Source organism: Haplochromis burtoni, unplaced genomic scaffold (assembly GCF_018398535.1).
Source record: "Haplochromis burtoni strain Fernald_Lab_line unplaced genomic scaffold, NCSU_Asbu1 Contig_245, whole genome shotgun sequence".
Classification (NCBI taxonomy): domain Eukaryota; kingdom Metazoa; phylum Chordata; class Actinopteri; order Cichliformes; family Cichlidae; genus Haplochromis; species Haplochromis burtoni.
The window spans coordinates 70,937-91,236 of record NW_024582606.1 but is presented as its reverse complement, the minus strand read 5'-3'; the positions used below and the strand labels follow the sequence as shown (position 1 = coordinate 91,236).

Here is a 20,300-nt window from a genome sequence, read left to right as displayed (position 1 = left end):
TTGAAAAAAAAATGTATTCCAAGAGAGGGAGGGTGCCTTTGATACCACATGCTAAAATCAAAAACGTGTTACTCGAGATATTGAAACGGACTAAGCAGCACAGCAAAGAAATCTATTTAAAGTTGGATTTGAACTGAATGAAATTCAGCAGCGTTGCAGCCTGAGAGATCTGATGGATTATTAAGCTCTCCAGCCTAAATGCACTGCTGTGTGCCGTGAAGTTGAAATGTCTTTGATACTCTTTGTATAAACATCAAAATGCTATCACTATCATCGCTAATATCACAAGGAAAAATGTAAAAAATGTAAATTACAGTTACTGACTAACAGACGCATTGTTCACAAATCATTAACAGCTTTAGTGAAATAGCTACTCAAGCTTTTAGGAGCAGATTTGTAGCAACATCACTCTGTACTGGTGGGAAATTAGGTTGGGTTGAGATGTTTTAAATAAAAGTCATGTGCTGTTTAAACAAACTATTGTAGCCTTTGTAGGTTACAGTCTCCAAACCAAAAAAACTCAACTAAACAAAGAACAAACGTAGTGCTGCCAGTCAGACTTCTAGCCGATGCATGTGTGGTATAAATCTGAAAATCCTACGTGACTTCCTTTAACACGATTTTTGGAAAATGCAACCTCTGACCTCGACGTCACTGAGATTCAAACCTGTCTGAGATTTTTAGTAGACGGATCTATGGTAGGAATTTCAAAATCCTACATCACCTTTTGTTGAGTTATTGTTTTCGCAAACTTTGATCTCCACACCACCAACCTGTCCGCCCGTGTGGTGGGGTAACGACAATACCCCATCAGTAAAAACCTCAAAAACTAAAAAATAAATGAATAAAATTAACAAAACATTTCTTGTCAGAGTGTTTTTGCTATACGTTATTAATTAGTGGACCTTTTAATAAAGAATATCACCAAAAAACTTCTTTGCTTCCACAAAGAGAGCTGTGTAGAGAACTGGCTCTACACAGGAAAAAAAAAAAAAAGAGGGGGAGACAAAAACGAGCATGAGGACGGGAACATCCAGGCTCTAGTTTGAGAAAAAAGATGCCTCGTTAATTTTTCCAAATGGTAACTTTTTATTGAAAGGCACCTGTAAGAGCCAGAAAGGGAGTAGCACGTACTGTTGTGTGGAAATGTCCCGTTTTCTTTCATGTCTTTGAACAAAAACACTTTTTCTGTGCATTTTCAAACTTGGTTCAAAAACCTTAATCGACATGAATATTTTGACTGGAGTCTTGCACCATCTACTTTGGTCCAACCTCCCCTTATTGAGTAAAAATACTTAAATGCTAAAATGCCAGAAGGAAATAAACAACATCTCTTATAAATGACAAAATTCTCACAAGTTTTCAAAGCTCGTCATATATAAAACAATAATTTATTATTTCTCTCATTTTACAAGACATCAAATTGGGTGGTTAACTAAAGATTTGCTTAAGCTGTTATTCTGACCAATACATGAAACCCTACCAAAGCAACTACAGTGTGTGCTTGAACAAACAGACATTTCAGTTTCAGCAACGTGAGAAATGTCTTTCTCTAAATATACGTACATACATGGTGATATCACGTTATGATGTTCTCTACATTATGTAACAGACGGTACATCGCTGGTGGCTTTAAACTTTGGGAGATCAGCACCATTCAAGGGAAAGGAAAACAAAGTGAATTTGATACAAAAGTTGGATTTTTTTTAATTTACAAAAAGTCCTTTTGAAAAGGTTAAGAGTTTCACCTCGCAGGAAAATATTGTTTTGGTAAAAGCATTACGGACACATTACAGCAAAAATACTGAAGAGATATATAGTACGAACAAAATAATGTAAAATAGTGTAAATGCTGGCTTTTTAATGTATGGCACACTGTCTTTACACACTTTCAAAACCTTCCAAAAAGTCAAATATTGTATTTGTGTTTCAAAAAAATCTTCAAAAAAGCAGGCACAAAGGTAGAAGAGATTATTGAATTATGCTTCCAAAATCTTCCTCATACACGGTCTCCTAATCCAACTCACTCGAGGTCCAACCGTTGTTTCAGGAGCCCTCTTTTCACTGCAGTGGGGAAAATGCTCACACAGAAAAGGTGTTTATTTCCTATTTACACGTGTTGCCACCTTGAACGAGGCAGGAATCTGTACCCCAGCTGTTAGAGTCCTATGTACAGACCATTACACTCAAGTCTCTTCTCCTCTAGCAGGCCTGAACAGGACTTAGACCGTAGTCACAGACAGGAGGGAGTTGTACACCCTCGTGCCATCTGGTGACTTGGTACCATGGGTGAGAAGTTCTTGAATGGTCATCCAGTTGTCAAATATTTTCTTATTCCTCTTTTTCATCATCTTTTTGTGGCTGAGTTCGATGATGTTCGGCTCCTTTTTGTCCTCCAGGGTGGCCTGCTCCTTCAGACAGTCGGCTCGGCTCTGCTTCATGAACTCGCGGCGCTGCCTCTGCTCCTTGGCACGCACCGCGTGCTGCTTCCTCTCTTCCTTGCTCCAGTAGCGGCCCATCTTCAGCTCGCTTATGGCGTCGTCATCTGTGGTCATACCGCTGCGCTCCTCGTGAATCCGGAGGGCGCGTTCCCTCAGCAGCTTGTCCCGGACGGGCCTCTTGGTGATGTAACGTGTGCCGTCGCTGCGGATCTTCACCTTCCACTCCATCTTAGGCTCCAGGTCGCTGGGGGTAATGGGATCCCGACACATGCTGACCAGGCTCATCTGGCTCTGAGCGTACTCTACGGCTGACTTCTGCTGGATCAGCTGCATGTAGCTCTGGTAGTGCTGGGCATGGGCGGGGATGTGAGCGTGCTTGTAAGGTGAGTGCGGCTGAGAGAAGCCTCGCCCGCTCTTACTAGACTCTCCGGGCTTTCTCTCTTTGCCGTCTGCCTGCAGCGCTCCATCTGGATCCTTGGATGAGCTTCTGCTCCGGCTCGGGCTGCAAGCTTCCTGCACAGGAGACAGGAGGGGCTTCAGCATCCTGCCACTGGAGCCCGACGGCCCAGCTTGGTTTTCTGCTACTCTACGGAGCGAATTATCTGGAGACAGTTCCAGAGTCAGAGGGGTGCTGCGGCAGCTCTCACCAGTGTTGTAGGCACTGGAGCTGTCCTTGTCAGACTTCTCTGGCAGCTCCGTGATGTCTGACAGCTCGTGGCGGCGAGCATCTATGCTAGTGTTATAGTTGCGGAAGCCGCTGTTGTGCAGCATCCAGGATTCACGGCACTGCTCCCTCAGCTGCTGCATCTTGTGGGCGCGGACGATGTTCAGGCACTCTAGCTCTATGGTGCGCAGCTCTTCATTGAGCATCTCAAGCTCCTTGTCCACACCCTCCTGGTCCTGACCCACCGCTCCACCGCCCTGCCCATAGAGGCCCTGGGCTCCACTGCTCCTCATCTGGCACTTGAGCTCCAGGAGTTCCCTGAAGCGCTCGCACTCGTCAACCGGAATGCCCAGGAAGTCGGCGTCGGCGTAGTCGACCGACATGAACGACTCGCTGCTGAAGGGCAGGTCGGTGCTGCCGAGCGTGTCCTGGCTGTAGGTCAGCTTTCTGCAGCTGCCCAGCGTGTTGGAGGCTGTGGTCTGGTCATCGCCGAGGTTCTCCTGCTCAGAGCTCTCGTCGTTTCGCGTGCTCTCGTCCGTGCGGCCGACGCCGCTGTCCTTCTCGTGATGGTTAGAGAGCAGCGTGGCTGTATCTGTGGTGCCCCCATCCTCCTCGTGCTTCTTCTAAACAAAACAAGCAAACAGCCCGCACAGGGGGAAGAAATAAGCGTAACTGTTTCACAACTGTTTTTCACATTTGGACAAATATGTGCAAAACTGTTAATATCACATCTGCTTTAATTATGAGCATTCACTGCACTTTTAGTCACAAATGGACGAATAACAAAGGCTGTGTCGCTGAGCCTGAGGTTCTCCATAACAAAGACAATTTCTGTTAATGGAAAAAAACAGTTGGAAACCGCGGAGCATCTGTTCACCTCGCCAGAACGGGCTCGGCCGACATAATCTATTGATGGACATATGTGTTAGTGGGGATTGATTGTGCGTGCTCACGCTCTTCACGCTGCGCACATGTGCGCGTACCTGCTGCAGCATGCTGGCAGTGAACTGCATGGCCTGATGGTGCTGCTGCTCCAGCATATCCATGTGGAGGTCATCCAGGAAGTCGTTCCTGTCATCATCCATCCAGCCCTCATCCAGCTGAGACGCGGCGGAGAGAAGAGACGCCTCATTAGATGCAAAGTTTTACACACACACACACACACAAAAAAGACCATCTGCTATTCAAAGTCCAAGTGCTGTTTTCAGATTTGAATCAATTTGATGTGAAATCACATTTGGTTCCAAACTAAAACCTTTATTGAGTTGACACCAATAACAGTTTGTGAAATTACCTGGATCTCTGGCCTGGCCACCAGCAGGGAGATGTTCTGGTTGCTCTCACTGGTTAGCAGTGCCACGGCATCCTCTCGATTTTGGATCTCAACACCGTTGATCTTATTGACACAGAAAGAGCCATTTAAATTAAAAAAAGCTGTTTTTGTTGACTGTCATGATATGAGATCACAGAAACATGCACACACACACGAAATCATACCTGTATGATTTTGTCACCTTCTCTAATTCTGCCATCTTTTGCTGCAATGCTGTTTGGATCAATCTAAAAAGAGCACACATTACATTTGTGAGTTAAAGTGAGCGTTATTGACGCCAACAGGCAAAGAAATCGCTGTCCGCCTGCGCCACATACCTCACTAATGTAGATCCCAGCCTCATCCTCATCGTCAGTCCTATAACAGATAGTCAGGCCGAGCTTGTCTTGAATGTTGTCTCTGTACAAATCCACCTCCTGGAAAGACACATGCACAAATTAATAACCTACATAGCTGGAATTATTTTGGCCCATAGAGCAGAGAAACACTGTATTTATACGTCTGTGTCCCAGGACTATCTAAATGGGATCAAAACTGGGACACCAGAGAAGGAGTGATCCATCAATCTCTGTAATGAATCTTTCAGCTGGAGGCAGCAAGGCCACAGGCTCCTGACAAAGCCCTCTGACAGAATGAGAGATGATGCAGTGGACTGCAGTTGCGGAGAGTGCCATTTTTCACTTGTCAACACGTGTAATCTCACAGATACAGATAAAGATATGAGCAGCGCTCGTTTTTGGGGGCAGAGGGCAGATTCTGAAAGGGGTTAACATTCTAAAAAACTCGCAGCTAAAAAAATGGAGACCATCTTTGAGGAAAAACCTCTGGAAAACACCAAGAATTAGATGACTATTCTTATTCAGTAAATGTGATGCTATAGTGAGGTATGGTAAGCAGGGGTGATACTCGTGAATGGCTGAAACCGACACTAGAAGTTTAGATTGTTGCTTCTAGCTGTTTGTAGCAGTCTTTCTTCTGGATTTATTAAATACCTGCAGCTTCTGCAGAGGTTTCTTCCTGTTTAAAGGGAGTTTTTCCTTCCTAATGTTGCCAAGCGCAGCATAGTGGGTCGTATAATAATAATAATAATAATAATGGATTGGATTTATATAGCGCTTTTCTAGGCACCCAAAGCGCTTTACAATACCACTATTCATTCACTCTCACATTCATACACTGGTGGAGGCAGCTACAGTTGTAGCCACAGCTGCCCTGGGGCAGGCTGACAGAAGCGAGGCTGCCATATCGCGCCATCGGCCCCTCTGGCCAACACCAGTATGACTGTTGGGGTCTTCATCTTACAACACGAAGTGCTTCGAGGTGACTGTTGCTGTGATTTAGTGCTAAATAAAATGGAACTGAATCACAGGGATACCTATAGGATTCATTAATTTGGATTATATTATACAGGATTCATAACACTGACTGTGTGAATCTATTTTAACTAGCAAAAAAACAACTAAACAAAACAATAAATATGATTTGGGAAGAAAAGTAAAGTAAACAAAAAAGCTTCTGGTATTAATATAAACAAATTAGCGGTCAACCTGTCGGATTTGATTTAATCGCTAATTTGCTGTTGTGTGAATTTAAACATTATGAAGCAGAGTCATTCTTCAAGAGCACCTCCACAGATATTATTAATATCAGGCAGGTGGTCCCTGAGGTTTAATAAGAGGGGGAGCGAGGGTTGGCAGAGGTCAACGAAGGTGCACGATGGAGGTTTGATCGTGGCCTCTTCCAGCCTCTGTTAGCATCGTCAGATTCATCACCGCAGCCCTATTATCTTGTGCCATCTAATTATCCGCTGGGCCTCATCTCCACTGCGTAGGAGCAGAGGAAGACTTATTAGGCCCTGTCACTAATAAGTAATGATGTCACCGTTGTGCATCTGCTGGAACAAACCAGCAACTCGATTCCTGTCTGGCATGCATCTCAGTGTCTCCGCATAGGGAGACTGCTCCATCAATAACTGCAATATATCAGGGCTTGGGGTCGCTAACAAGGCCATTGGAGCGGAGACGCCGAGACGACCTCAGGTCTGCTTATGGAGCAATAATGCACTTCTGCCCAAAAGTAGAGCTTCATTGAGTGGACGACTAAGAACGGAGATGGTGTTTTTACCTCATATTCCAGCTCCTCCCGCTCTATGTCCTGCTGTATACCCTCAAGGAAATCAGGGTCAAAGTACACGTGCCCAGGAGGATGCCTGAGGAAAGGAAAAAAAGAGAATAGGATAAATTGGAAAAGAGTGGAAGTCAAATTGAACACACACATTAGGAAAGGAAACAAGAAGTAGTGACGCGTTTGTCAATCTGGATTTAATTTTGCCCCAGAGTTGGAAAATTAAATGGAGAAGTAGTGGGAAAGTAATAAGAATTCAATGAAGAAATCACTCTTGAATCAGATTCATTGAAACTGCAGCCTGAAGCTAATCACAAATTAACGCCGTGTTATTAATTTGTCTCGGAAATCAATTAAATCGCTATTATTCATTAAAGGGCGACTCCTGCTGCCACAGAGTGGAAAGTATAGCCAGGCTCCAGGGCTCACACACACACGGAGTCAGAAACAAAAGATGCATTTTGAGAATGTGCAAATGAGCACGGCCATCATTTTAATGTGTCTGCGTGCCCCGGAGGAGCTGTTATCTCCCGTGAGTGACAGGGACATTTTCCCTTCAAACTTCCACACTGGTGTTACACGATCACAGCAGTGCATTCTGCAGAGCAAGATAAGCTCTTTCAATTAGCATTTGAGGTAAAACGTTGGACGGTGACCAAAACTGGCATGACCTTTCCAACACTGCCGAGTTCTAACAACAAAGATTTCGACACTCTTCTCTATTTGGCAAAAGGAATTTCTGAACAAGCAAGTTGTGAAAAAGGCGTGAGGGGTCTTTAGCAACTGAGGGTGAGTGTGCTTAACTGCAGCCGGCCTTGCTTTAAGAAGATGAAGAAAAATGGTCCAGAAAGGCTGGCGACACATAAAGGCTTATGAGACCCTTTCAAATGTGTCCTTTTTTAAAACCACTGGTAGACGGTTTAATTAACCACCTCAAATTTGAGATTAGTTTAATGTGTAACTAGAACACTTTGAATCGGTGACAGGGGAAGAGATTGTTAGCAACACAGTTTCATTGACATTCCACGGTCTCTGCTAATGCCTTCATTTGTGCCCCACAAACTCAGGGGTGTACAAATCAGTTTACCAGGCCCGACATGTACAGTTATTTAATGTTCAAATGTGTGTCCCACACATAATTTACAGAATAAACTGCCTTCTCTATATTTAAAACAAGAGTTCTCTGACTACTCTTGAAATAGTCTGCCTCCAGTTGTTCTTGTGCCGTTCTGTGCTCACTAACTTGCAAGGTTGAACTCCTTGAGTAAAAAAAACGAGCTGGTACTTACTCCTCTGGAAGCAGATACTCCTCCAGCTCTGAGATTGGGGGTGAAGAGGGGGGCAGATTGGTGAGGGCCATGATGTGCTGGAGGGTGATGTCCGTCTGGGTGCTGATGTCTGTGACTTGGGTGTCAACGGCAGGGTTGGCCACTTTGGGGTAAGGGGCCCGACGCAGAACCTGGACCACGATGGGCTCCTTGGCGGTGCGGAAGGCCTCCACCGCCTGGTCGTGTGTGGCCTTTGAGAGATCCTTTCCATTGACCTGGAAGGAGGAAGGAGACACCAAGGTCAATAACCATGATAATAATGGAGAAGGTTATTTTTCTATTTGGTGCCGAGCTCTCTCTGTGAAGCTCACGTCACACTATGCCCACACAAAATCAGAAGCAATGTTCTGTTTGAGAAATGACTCATTACCGCCTTCAGCTTGTTTTACAGGGTCACAGTTGGACCACGCAGAGTAAGACCTTAATTAGGAAGAGTCTCTCTTTAATTAATCGAGGTTATTATCCGTGGCTGCATGAAGAAGCCCTCGTTTAGCTAAGTAATTTCTTAGCAGAGGATAAATTTGACCTCCCGTCAGAGACAGTGGAGTGGGTGCCAGGCGCTAACCTGAGAAGATTAATTTGAGCAAAAAAGCTGCAGTGAGTCGCGAAGAAGAGGCTAATTAAGTGTGGCTGAGCCACTTAAAGTGTCTGAGTGCTGATGAGAGATGAGCACAGACCCTTAAAAGAACATGTCACCAGACCCAGTGTGACTTGCACGCAGATCTACGCTGTCCAAGAAGGTCACGGCTGGGTGTACAAATTAGATCTGTGGTTTATCGCTATAGGCTAAATCTTACAGGAAATTTACTGGAGGATCGACACTGGGAGCGAATCCAAAACAAGCGGCGGCTCGCTAAACTTTATTAACAGCTGAGGTTTCTTGCATGTAATCCGCAGCCTGGGTCAGTACACTTTATCGGGGTTTACACAGAGCTGCCGTTCCGCTCTCAATCACCACGTCATGTGGAATTTTTTGGTCTGTGATTCCCGGATGTGTTGAGAGCTTTGATAGAATCTGAGCCTGAGGGTCTTCTCATTTCACAGGTCTCCTCCTCCTGCTTCTCTGATGCGTTTGCGCACACACGCACACACATGCTCATTTCTACCTAGAATGAAGCTACTTTCTCACATCAGTATGTAGTTTGCAGGTCATTAGGCATGTCATGAATCTCCAGCATCCCTTCTTCACTCTTCTTCACATCTGACACACGTGCAAGTCCCCGTCTGAGGATTAATTTTCTGATAAACATGTAGGTGGTTGCTGTGCCTGCCCCCAGCTATAGTAGTCTCATTCCAATTCATAGCACAGTTTGCAGACTTAACTGTAGTCCGACACATCAGAAGTAGCAGCAATATTAAAACACCTCCAGGGGGATAACGGTGGTATATACACACAACCCGACTTTGACCCACAGAACGTGAAAAGTGAAGGTATATTTTTATAAAAGGAGGACGTATACCAAAAAGCGCTAGGCTTGAGTATGTGCTGAAAGAGAAAGGCTGGAAAACGGAGGAAACGCTGTGGGGAGAGGCCATGTGCCTGCTAATAACCAGAGCAGATTAATGCTAATCCTGGGTTTGCAGGATAATTGGATCATCACAGTGGACTTTAAACTTTTTCTACATTAAAACTTGGCCAAAAAAAAAATAAAAAAATTAATAGCTAATTTGGGTTTGCTCGGAATAATTCAACAGTGAGAAAAGTTTTATCATAACAGAAAATGCTAATGTAAGAAATTCAATCAGTCCAGACCTGATGTCTGGACTGATCTTTGTTTCCCACAGCAGGCCACGATGTTGCACATCAGCTGAGGAAAACAAGCGCCTTTGTGCCTTCTCCCCTCTGCACGCAGGCTCCAGCAGTTAAACCTGGTTGCCAGGAATCCCGAGCCTACTTGAAGGCAGTGAACCAGAGATAAAGCCTTTAGTCCCCTTCTTGTTGTGCCTACAGCATTCTGCCTCAGTGCTCTCAATAGGGGGGGAGAGTCTCCTCCCAACTGTGGAGGGGGTCCCACAGCCTCCATTCACTAGGCTCACCTCTGACACGGAGCGACCCTTTGCGGCACACTGGGAAAAAACCCACAACACTCTCCCGACACAATACACAATGCCTCGGCACCGCTGAGATCCCCAAACTGCGCCGTGTCAAGCCCCAACTCAGCCGCAGTTCAGAGCGCACAACTCAGTTTACACGCGCAGCCAAACAAGCCAGACTTTAACAGGTTTAGCAGCTGCTCAGCTGCAACTGAAGGCCGAGTTCGCCTTGAGATGTGTTCTTCACGCTGACACCACGATGACTGACATGCAGAAATTACTCCGTCATCCTCCGGCGCATCCTCTGAGAGGCCTGGCTTAAATCCGTTTTAATGACAAGAGGGCGGCAAAGCCCCACTTAAAGGAATACTAATTAGTTTGAAATCAAACGACCGTTGCAGTGGTGGAATTTACACAGCTGTGACTTTGTTATTCACCGATTTTCCTTCAATAAATGATCACATCTGAAGCAAAAGCAGAGCGGACGACCTGTATCACAGGACTTTCGTGCTACGGAGCGCTCTTCCTCGGTGCTTCGTGTGGTAGCTGTGTCAGTCTTCAGCCTGCTGGGTAATAATAAGGGGCAGCAGGTGTGAGCCATCGAGCTCAGATGCTCTGGAAGGCAAATCAGGCTGGATTGAGATGTTGATGTGGGACTCTCTGTGTATTGTCTCTTCAGTGATTGGCAACCTGCTGCCAGAAATGCTTATCTGCCAGGCAGTGGGCTTCATCTCTTTGATTATTATATTCATATTACACTGCATGGAGCGAGGCGGCCTCTGTTTTCCATTTCTATTTAGTTTTTATTTAATCAGATATCCCCAGTGAAATCGAGCTTCTTTAAATACGAGAATGATTATGATGAAAAACAAGGGAAATAACTGTAATCAAGGATAATAAATGTAATAGACAGGACGGTTCTCTAAGCTCTGCTGTAACTCAAGCTTTTAGTTCATGCTTGCCACATGTGTACTGCACCACATCATCGCTCATAAGGTGAAATGGGTTATCTGCTAATTGAACGGTGGGTGCTTCTGCAGTCTAAGTGTTGCCGGGTAAGATACTAAACTCCAAACTTTCCCATATGCATCCAATCAGTGAGGGGTGTGTGTGTGGGCTTAAAGACACAGAGTAAAAAGTGGCTTTATGAATTTTTGCTGTGGTGGAAAAAACATAAAGGGCACTCCACCGCAAATTATAGTCGTAGTTTTGAATCGGACACTGTTATCACTCATAATTTCAACTCGCCAATCATGTTGATGTGATGTCATAGCTCTGCAATTCAGGGAAAAGGCTGGAAAAATACTAAATGCTTGCTTGTCAGCGTTGCCTTCAGGGCTTTTCGCTTTAGGGGAGTCAGCTCAGGGAGCTTAAAGAGTGTCAAAGTTTGCGTAAGGAAGAGGGCAAGGTGGATGAATATGTCAATAATAATATTAATGAGCAGCTTGCTCTAAGTGGCTGGTTGCAATGACATAAATACTGATGTTGTAGGAATGACACTAGTAGTGATGCTTTTTTCCTTCCTGCAGGCTCACATTACATTCAGCCGATTTGAGTTTGTATGTGGGAGGAGGAAATTGATATTATTATTATTTTTATTGCACAAAAGAACAGGAGTGTGATGCTAACTGCAACCTGCATCCAGGATAGAAACAACCGCATTAAGATGCTAACACGACTTTGGCTCTTTGCAAGCTTCTGCACAAACAGCATGCTAACACTTTGTTACTTTTAATAAAAGTAACAAGAAATGTATAATACATTACTTTTTCTTTGAATAATAATCCCAACACTGGACACCAGCATGGCAAAGTCTACTGCAGCTAATGATAAATGGAAACGCTATGCTAACAGTATGCTAACAGGAGCATTCTGGATGAGCTAAAATGAGACTAAACCAGCCCGATACACTATAATGGCAGTAAGACAGCCCCCCTCCCACCAGTTCTAATCATCATCATACAGGAAAGGCTTTGCAGGATATTAAGTGAATGTAGCATTAGTCTTTGATATGGCTATTGATTCACCACATAATCCTTTAATAAAGAAGAGAGCCAGTGTTTCTGTTCCTCGGGGAGATGCGGCGAGGTGAGCAGAGTGGAAACTCTGCCAGACACACGGTGCCTTTGACAGTGTGGCAGAGGAAACCCTGGGAACTTCACTCTATAGTCGAGCATTTTCAAGCAGTTTGAAAGCCGGAGCACTCGTCTTTCTGGTTGGGTACACTTCTTAGACAAATTCTTCCAAATCTGTATTTCCCAACAGAAAGGAGCGCTGACATTATAGAGAGACTGAAGGCTTATATTCAGTGGGGCCTATACTACGTTTGAGTGGCAGCCTGAATGTAGGTCATTCTACTCATAAAGCACAGCTAATCCCTCTTTTATTTCACTTTAAAGCATCTTCATGAGAGGAAAAACCTGAGAAGCAATTGATGATTTTTGTGCACACTTAAAGTGTTTTTTTTTTTTTAAGTCTTTCAAAAAAATCAGCATTTTGTTTTTTAACTGACCAGGCAGGAAACTCTCCACAGCAGGAGGCTTAGAAACACAGCAGTCTTTATTTACAGCAGCCTGCAAGCTTACAGAGGATTACAGAACAAACAGCTAAAAACTTAATGCTGGCTGAAAGAGATACTGCTGTTTACTTTCACCTAATCTGATTGAAGCATGGGACATTGGCTTCTTAACTGATCAGCTGTGGATAAAACAGATTACTTCAGTACGCGTTCTGCTCCCCATCTCAGGCCTAATGAGCCCAAATGAAGGTGTGATGTGTGTCTGATGGAGATGCTGAACTTCACCTCACTCCATTTGTCTTCTGCTTTCAATCTCTTTATAATAAATTCTTTTCAAATAGACTATTAGACATCATTTTTTAAATAGCTTTTGCACGCCTGTATCTCCCACTGTGTGCTTGTGTAGCCCGGCCTGCCTGAGCAGAGTGTGGGGAACATCGCTCTCTGCCCCTCAGCACATGTATGAAATTACAGGTATAAGGCAAAGTGAAGGGTCAGGTTCACGGGGCTGCTCATATCAGCAGTCAGGTTGAAACCTAAGGATTGTGCCATGTTTCATTTACGCACTTATCTCACACCAGTGCCTCAGGCGCCCCCTAACTGTCCAGCTACACAGATGTCGACCCACACTATAAACACACACTTACCCCATCACAGCTCTTTGCCAGGGCCAAGTCTATTTGTCCATGGCAGCAAAGACATTTTTGCTCTTAGGGGAGAGGAGGGGGTGGGGGACAGAAAAGTAAATACGAAAAGCCACAATCTGCGTCGAGATGGGACATACTGGAGCCATCCATGGCCATAACTACATTATACTAGGACACTAAATCAGAAAAAGAGCTCTTAGTCAATGCCATGTGGGAGAGGCCAGATACTGAAAAACACCCAGAAATCAAACATCTGCTTCCAAGGTCCTGGTGCTGGATACCAAGACACCTCCAGAGGATCTGCGTGACCCTGAGGGGATCAGAGCTGTTTTGGCTAACAGCATTAAGTGGGTATTAAGTGGGCAACAGTATTAACTGTTGTGGCTGAGTGCTGTATATAATAAGTACATGAATAAAGCTCTGCTTACAAGGTTCATGAACACTTATTATATAATCACCAATCTTTTAATCATGTACCCGCTGTGACAATCAGGGTGAAGCACTGCTGCTCCTATAAAACAACAGCTGAGTGAAACTAATTAGGTGACCTTTACTATGAGCACACACACCTAACTAATTAGAAGACAACCTATTCAAAGCCGACTAGGACCTATTCTATCGTCTTATAATGGCATCGGGTCTGTGGCTAGTGTTTGTCCATAACAATGACAACAGTTTAAGCCAGTTCAACTTGGTAGGTTTTACTTTAAGTCATTATTGAGTGAGCAAAGACAACAGTCATTTAAAAAAAAGAAAAAAATTACAAAATTGTTAAACTTTACCTGTTTGTCAAAGTCAGTATCAATTTTCTTTATAGAGCAAACGTCACTGTACTAAAACACAATGTGCTTGAAATATAAATCTATGTAGGTTTGTGTACTCTATTATATTTTCATATAATGTGTATAGGTTATAGCTTTTAAGTACCATATGGAGTTATAGTTGGGAGGAATTTGTCGAAGCTTTTGGTAACTGGTCCTTGTCTTTTTAAATGAGAAGAAAAAAAAACATCATGCCACTAAAAGAGAAGAGTATTTTTCTGCAATTACAAACTGTGTAAAAAATCTTTGTATCAAAATAAAGCCACACTTGTGAGACTTAATCAGAGGTGTAAATATTACAGAAGATGCTACTCTGTCAAAGTAACTGAGGATGGAAATAAGATTTTTCTTGCCTAACTTATTTTTTTTGGACTTTATAGCATAAAAACTCTTTGAAAATATGCTGCAGTAGACAGTAAACTCCAATAAAATTGTGAATCGACATATTTACACTATCTGTGCAAAGACTGATGCTGGTGAAGTGAAACATGGCAAAGTTGCAGTGAAGACATAGCCTGGTGTTTTGCACGACACTCGCAGTCAATCAGTCAATCTTTTAACTGTAACTGGGCAGAAAATGCTGATTTTCTGACAGGAAATGGATCTAAGCCATTGTGGGAGATGGGAGTTTTTCAGGAAATGAGACATAACCGCGATTTTTAAAGTTTTGGAAGCCTTGCTACCCTGCTGTTCAAACCTTCTGTTTGCAAATGACAAACAAATAACGTATACTTGCTTTAAGGGATTCAGAAGGAAGCTAAAATGGGCTCGTGGCTGAAATGAGAGACTTCACCCTGACTGCAAATAAGATAAAAAAGGATTATTCTGAACTGTGAATCACACAAAGCCACTCTAGTAGGGGTTGGCAAAAGCATAAGAGCATGACTTTAATTAATACTTACTTGTCAGTTATTTCCACTGGTGGAAAAGCTACATCAAAGTAATGATAGCTTTGTAGGGGATTAGCTTGTAGGTTCAGTTTCAGCTAAATCTGAAGTTGGCAGGCTAATACATCCCTTCTGGTTTATTCAGACCACCAAGAAATCAGCTAACATAACAACGATATCAGGTTAACCCAAGACTGTGCGTTTGTTGTGCTTCCTTTGACAATTCCTCCTAAAAAAACAAAGGAAAAATTGTTTCGGCAATTGTGTGGCAGAGACTGGTTGAGTTAATCTCTCAAGAAATATCTAACACCATCTCATGCTACACCTATTAAGTGTGCCAATATTCTGTCAAAGTCCATTAAAGGTCTGTTTGAGAGACTCGCAGCTGGCTCGCAGTGTTATACTGCTGTACTGTCAGCATCGTGTTATGTCTCTGTGATCCCTCTCTGCCATTTGCTTTAGGCTCACACTAAGTACACAGGCTCCTGTGAGCGCTCCACCGTGGCAGTCAGCCACCTGCTCCAGTGTTTAACAGATGTGACGGCACACCGGGACCGATCTTCGCCGTTATTAAAAGCACACAGTGCCGGGCTCCGCCGGCCATGCTCTAGCGCTGGCGGTCCCTGCTTTGTCTCTGCACGCTGTCCGTGTCAGGCTTCGTTACGGGGTGCCAAGGAGCAGGCAGAGCTGGGTCTTTGAAGACAGAGGGGGTCTCTGACAGCGGGACAAGGGGGGCGGAGGACTGACTGGATGAAGAAAGTGTTTTGTACAAATATTTCCATCTCATTTTTTTGTCTGCTTGGTGGAGAAGATGTCGCACTGAGACCATCTGGCGCTATGACAACTTGGCTTCTTGAGCCGAGCGTGACATCTTAGCAGCGTTCAATCAGAAATGTGGCTAATTAGGCAGCGGTGCGTGGAAAGCTCCGGATAGGAAATGTTCCAGCGGACTCATTTGCAAACTTCTTTTGCTCAGCAGATCAGTCGCTTTTGGTTTAACATGCATGGAACAGAGGAAAATAAAAAAAATACAGAAAGCGGGAGCTAAGAAAGCAAAAGATTTAGCAGGCAAACAACAGTCCAGATCAGTTCAGCATGGATCTGAGCCGCAGTGGGCAGTTTGTGCTGAGGCTCTAATTAAGCTCGGGTCTCATAAGAGCTGCTGCACGGCGCCACAGCCATTACGGAGCGCTTCTGAGAGATTAAGTGCCGTAGGACTGTCATACAGAGTTTCCAAGGCCTCTACCTTCTAGTCTCTGACAAAAGCAGCTGAGCTTACATCTCCACACGGCGCTTACCTTGAAGCTTTGAAGAAAGGGGCCGAGGGTTCAGCGCTGTCAGAGGGGTCAAGTTGAAAAGGGAGCGCTGAGCCCACTGCAGCTCAGGCCTTTAATGATCGTGACGAAAAGGGAAAACACTTCTACAGACTGCAGCGTTGGCTGCGATTGATAGACCCTAACCGTGTTTGATCTCCAGAATGGCTCTATTGACAGTCAGCACTGTAAACAAAAAAAAAAACTGCAATTCCTTGGAGACAGTAATGTATGCAGATCCTCTTAATGAATTCTTCCCAAACAGATTGCTCAAGTTACCAAGTCAACTGAGTGTTTCGAATCCTGCCAGGACTGCTTAAAAATGCCTCGAGGTAGAAAAAAAACAAACAAACAAACAGAAAAAAAAGATGTGCAACTCTGCTGACTTTTATAGAACAGTGCAAAACCATATTCCTCATACTCCCAACATGGGATTTAGAGCTAAGGTGTTTAATGAACTGGAAAGATTTCAAGTGTTCATGGATTATTAAGTCCTTGGAGAGATGACGAGCAGAGTGGAGCGGGCGCCGTGCCAGGGCCGCTGATCAAGAGGATCTGCCTGTGTGTTATCAGTGAGGAGAGGGAGGAAAAAAACGGCTTCCCAGAATCGCCCCCAGAGGTACAAGCTGAGAATTTGCTCACATATAATATTTCACTCATCGCCTTCTACTGTACTATGAAAGAGCATGCAGCGCAAACATGCACTACATATTCATTTTACCGAATGGTTTATGCATGAGCGCCAGAGCTATGTGCCCGCCTTCAGTGAGACTAAGCTCTAATGAGCTCGCAGCCACCATCAGACTGCAGAGACAAAACGATCAGAAACCAGGCTTCAGTGCAATTTGCGCACTTTACATCAAATATTGCAATAAATAAGTAAATAAATTGAAAAAAAGAAAAGAAAAATTAAACAAGTTGCACAGCAGATAATTATTTCAATCAAAAACAAAGTCCACTTGTGGTCTGATCCCGGTGGAGATGTTTACCAGAGGTATCATTACTCTGAGGAGAGGAGCTGAATCACTGAATCAATACCGAAGCAGTCTGAATCACTCGTTTTGACAGCTAGCGTTTCTCAGACCGCCTTTCGGAGCTCATCGTCTGTGACAGACGTAATTCTTCTCCGCCCGACAGATTTTACCCTCTCTTCATTTCTGCAGTAAAGGCGTTTCAAGAAGCTGTAAACTTGTTTTTATTAGCTGTGAATTGATTTACTCAGTGGAAGCAAAACAAGTCATACAAGCCTTCAGGAAAAAAGCTGCAGGTTGAAAGAGACAAACACAACACCATTTTAGGGCCTGAAACGCTCGCTTTTAGTCAACAGACTGAAAACACTCTGATACAGCGACACTCTCTCCTTCCAAAAGTGATATCTGATGTTGTAAACCTGACATTTTCTGGGCCTTTAAATCTAAGATGACACTAGATAATCTGATCTCACAGCGAAAGACGAAAATGGTTATTTACAGGGACGCGGCAAGCATGAAATACCATTCCATTACCAGTCTATGCATCACGCTGGGTAGGTCTCATGAGACACTGTCACACTAATTGGACTGACACTAAAAACTAAAAAACACTGTTAACCACGTGAGGTAACAAGTGACAAGTAAGCTTAAGTTTACAATATGTTTTGAAGAAAACCAAAAAGGACAAAACAAGCCCCCCAAAAAATCGTGCATTCTGACAGTTTAGGATTAGTGTGATGATCATTCATGCAGCAGATCATCACACTGATGCATATTTAATGATTTAACCCCTGCAATAGCCTGCAGTCAGGTAGCATGTGTCTCAGCTTGGCTATCATTAACTAATGCTAGAAGGAAAGTTAAAGACAGTGGATCCCCCCACGCCAGTAGGACACATGTAATGATTAAACACTAAATGTGTCGGGACGGGGGGGTTGGACTAAGTCTGTCTGTACTGTAACACATAAAAGACTGATAACAGATCAGCTCACTAGAGCCCGGATCCTTTGCTCCACTATTTCAATTTAAAGCAAAAGCACAGCAAACAAATACTTGACCCGATCACAATCGACTTTGCTTTAGTTTCAGGACAGACAAGCAATTCTTAAAAGTTCCTTAAGTACTAATGATAGAGGTTAAAGCATTTACAGTCAGTGATTGTTTAAGCAATGTTGGCACTGTGAGACTTGGCTCTTTTTGTCTGTTGTAGGTAAAAAAATAAAACTAATATTTTTGACATTGGAGCCACTGGTGAGGCAACACGAAACACAAAAACATGTATCTTTTCCCCTTTTGTTTTAAAGTTGCAAACAACAGTAACCTGTAAAAAGCAAGCAAAGTCTCAGTACACCACAGAAAAAAAGTATTCCTCACATTTTAAAATATGATGTACACCAGAAGAAGGAGAAAAAAGGTGAGATCTGTGCTGTCAGGTGAGGCAGCCGATTGGCTTGTTAGAGGCACAGACGCCTCAGTGAAACAGAGATGATCTGTGCTGCTGAAGCCGGCACGCCGACTTTCTCCACAGAGTGACTCACTGACATGAGAGCCGTGAGTCGGAAAGGTGGGTGAACGCTCTCTCGATCCGGAGCAACTTCCAAGCAAGATGACACAAGGATGGAAGTTAAAGAAGAAAAAGACGTGATGCACATTTCCATAAACTGTGTTTTTGGTTGGTGGGCTTTCTGACCTCAGTATTAGCACTCGTAATCCATTTATTATACCCCTGAATACAACCCCCCTCCTTCTTTTTCCTTTTAGAGAATCAAAACCTTTTAGTCTTTTTTCCCCCGGAACAGACCTGATCAAAGCCAAACTATTTGCAGGCACAATGTAAGACTCCCTCCTGTTATCTACCCTGGGAGCTTTTTTTTTTTTTTAAAGAAAAAAAGAATTTAAAAAAGGCGAGGATAATAAGTGAGATCCACAGAGAGCTTGATCATTACATTCATTTAAACCAGCCGCTAGCCACCCGGCACCCTGTGCAGTAAATGGAGATGCAATTTGGTGTGATAGGAGGATAACACTTGGCTGAGCTCCATTATAGATGAAAAGACAGTGAGGGAGGGAGGGAGAGAAAAAACACAACAAAAAAGCAGATTTGAGTGTGTTACAGAAAGCAGCGCTCACAAAGATGTTCAACACAGTCTGTCAGAGTCGCGCACTGTCTGCTGTCAGATGGGTCAGTGTTTTCACTCATTAGAGCAGACTGACACTTGAATCCAAATGCTCTCACATGAATACACCAGCACTCTGGATGTGTCGTCTCAATTGAATTCGACACCGCAGGAAAGCTCGCGGGGATCAGAGAACGGCAACATGTTGTAGGGTTTTGTCCCGAAGCGTGAACAGCTTTCTCTGTTCAAAGAACAAGCAAACACACTCACACGATACATCCGGCTAAATTTCACAACGGTACTGTTTTTGTTTTTGTTTGTTTTAATGCCGCAGACGAGCAGAATTGCTTAGATCACTTTCAACAACAACAAAAAAAAAGTTATGTTTCGCATACTTTTCCCACATGAACCCAAAAAAACCAACAAAAGTTTAACACTACAAAAGCACTGAGGCAACTTTATTTTCTTCATCGATTCTTCCCTTTTCTCAGCCCAACAGCCAAAAAAATAGATAATTTACAACATTATGAGATGGAATAAAAGTAGCATATGCTTATTTTTTTGGAAGTGATACTTAAGTGGGAAAATCCTGAGTATGTTAAGGAGCAACTTGGAGCCATAACAAGTGCTAAAAAACAGACAAGTTCAGGGCTCTTGGGAGAAAATGCTCTCCCTGCTTGTTAATGATGCATCTGCCTGGTCCAGTTTCTTTGGTGGGAAGAAAAAATGCACAACAAGCACCCGAGTGTTAAACATAAACTTTAGTCAAAGTCAAACTGGGGTTAAAGCTCGGAAAGCTCAGAGTCAGCATTCAACTGACAATGAGGAGGTGGGTTAGCGATCGACACACACTAGCAGACACACCGAGGGAGCCGTCGCCTCTTCGTCACCCCCTCCTCCTTTAAACCACAGCGCGCCACCTCTCACTGACCCCTGTGACCGGCGTTCAGGCTGCTCAGCTGCGAGAGCTCCGGCCGGCAACAGCTCAGCTCAGCTCCACTCCACTCTCTTCCAACTCCCACTCAGCCAGTGACCTTCCCCCAGAGACGCAAACTAACTGAGCTGCACTTCAACAAAGTCTGGGAGCTACCAAACCAGACTG

The 20,300-nt window shown here is 43.9% G+C and overlaps 1 protein-coding gene across 1 annotated transcript in view; it reads right to left on the bottom strand.

Moving 5' to 3' along the window:
* Positions 1 to 1,359: 1,359 nt before the first annotated feature.
* Positions 1,360 to 20,300, bottom strand: part of pdzrn3b (PDZ domain containing RING finger 3b) — a gene marked incomplete at its 5' end in the record, with an annotated part of 88,165 nt that continues 69,224 nt past the window's right edge. The window contains 7 exon segments of the mRNA XM_014340596.1: positions 1,360 to 3,728; positions 4,089 to 4,205; positions 4,400 to 4,501; positions 4,603 to 4,665; positions 4,756 to 4,854; positions 6,563 to 6,647; positions 7,852 to 8,105. Of these exon segments, the coding sequence (XP_014196082.1) occupies positions 2,223 to 3,728; positions 4,089 to 4,205; positions 4,400 to 4,501; positions 4,603 to 4,665; positions 4,756 to 4,854; positions 6,563 to 6,647; positions 7,852 to 8,105 (2,226 nt within the window).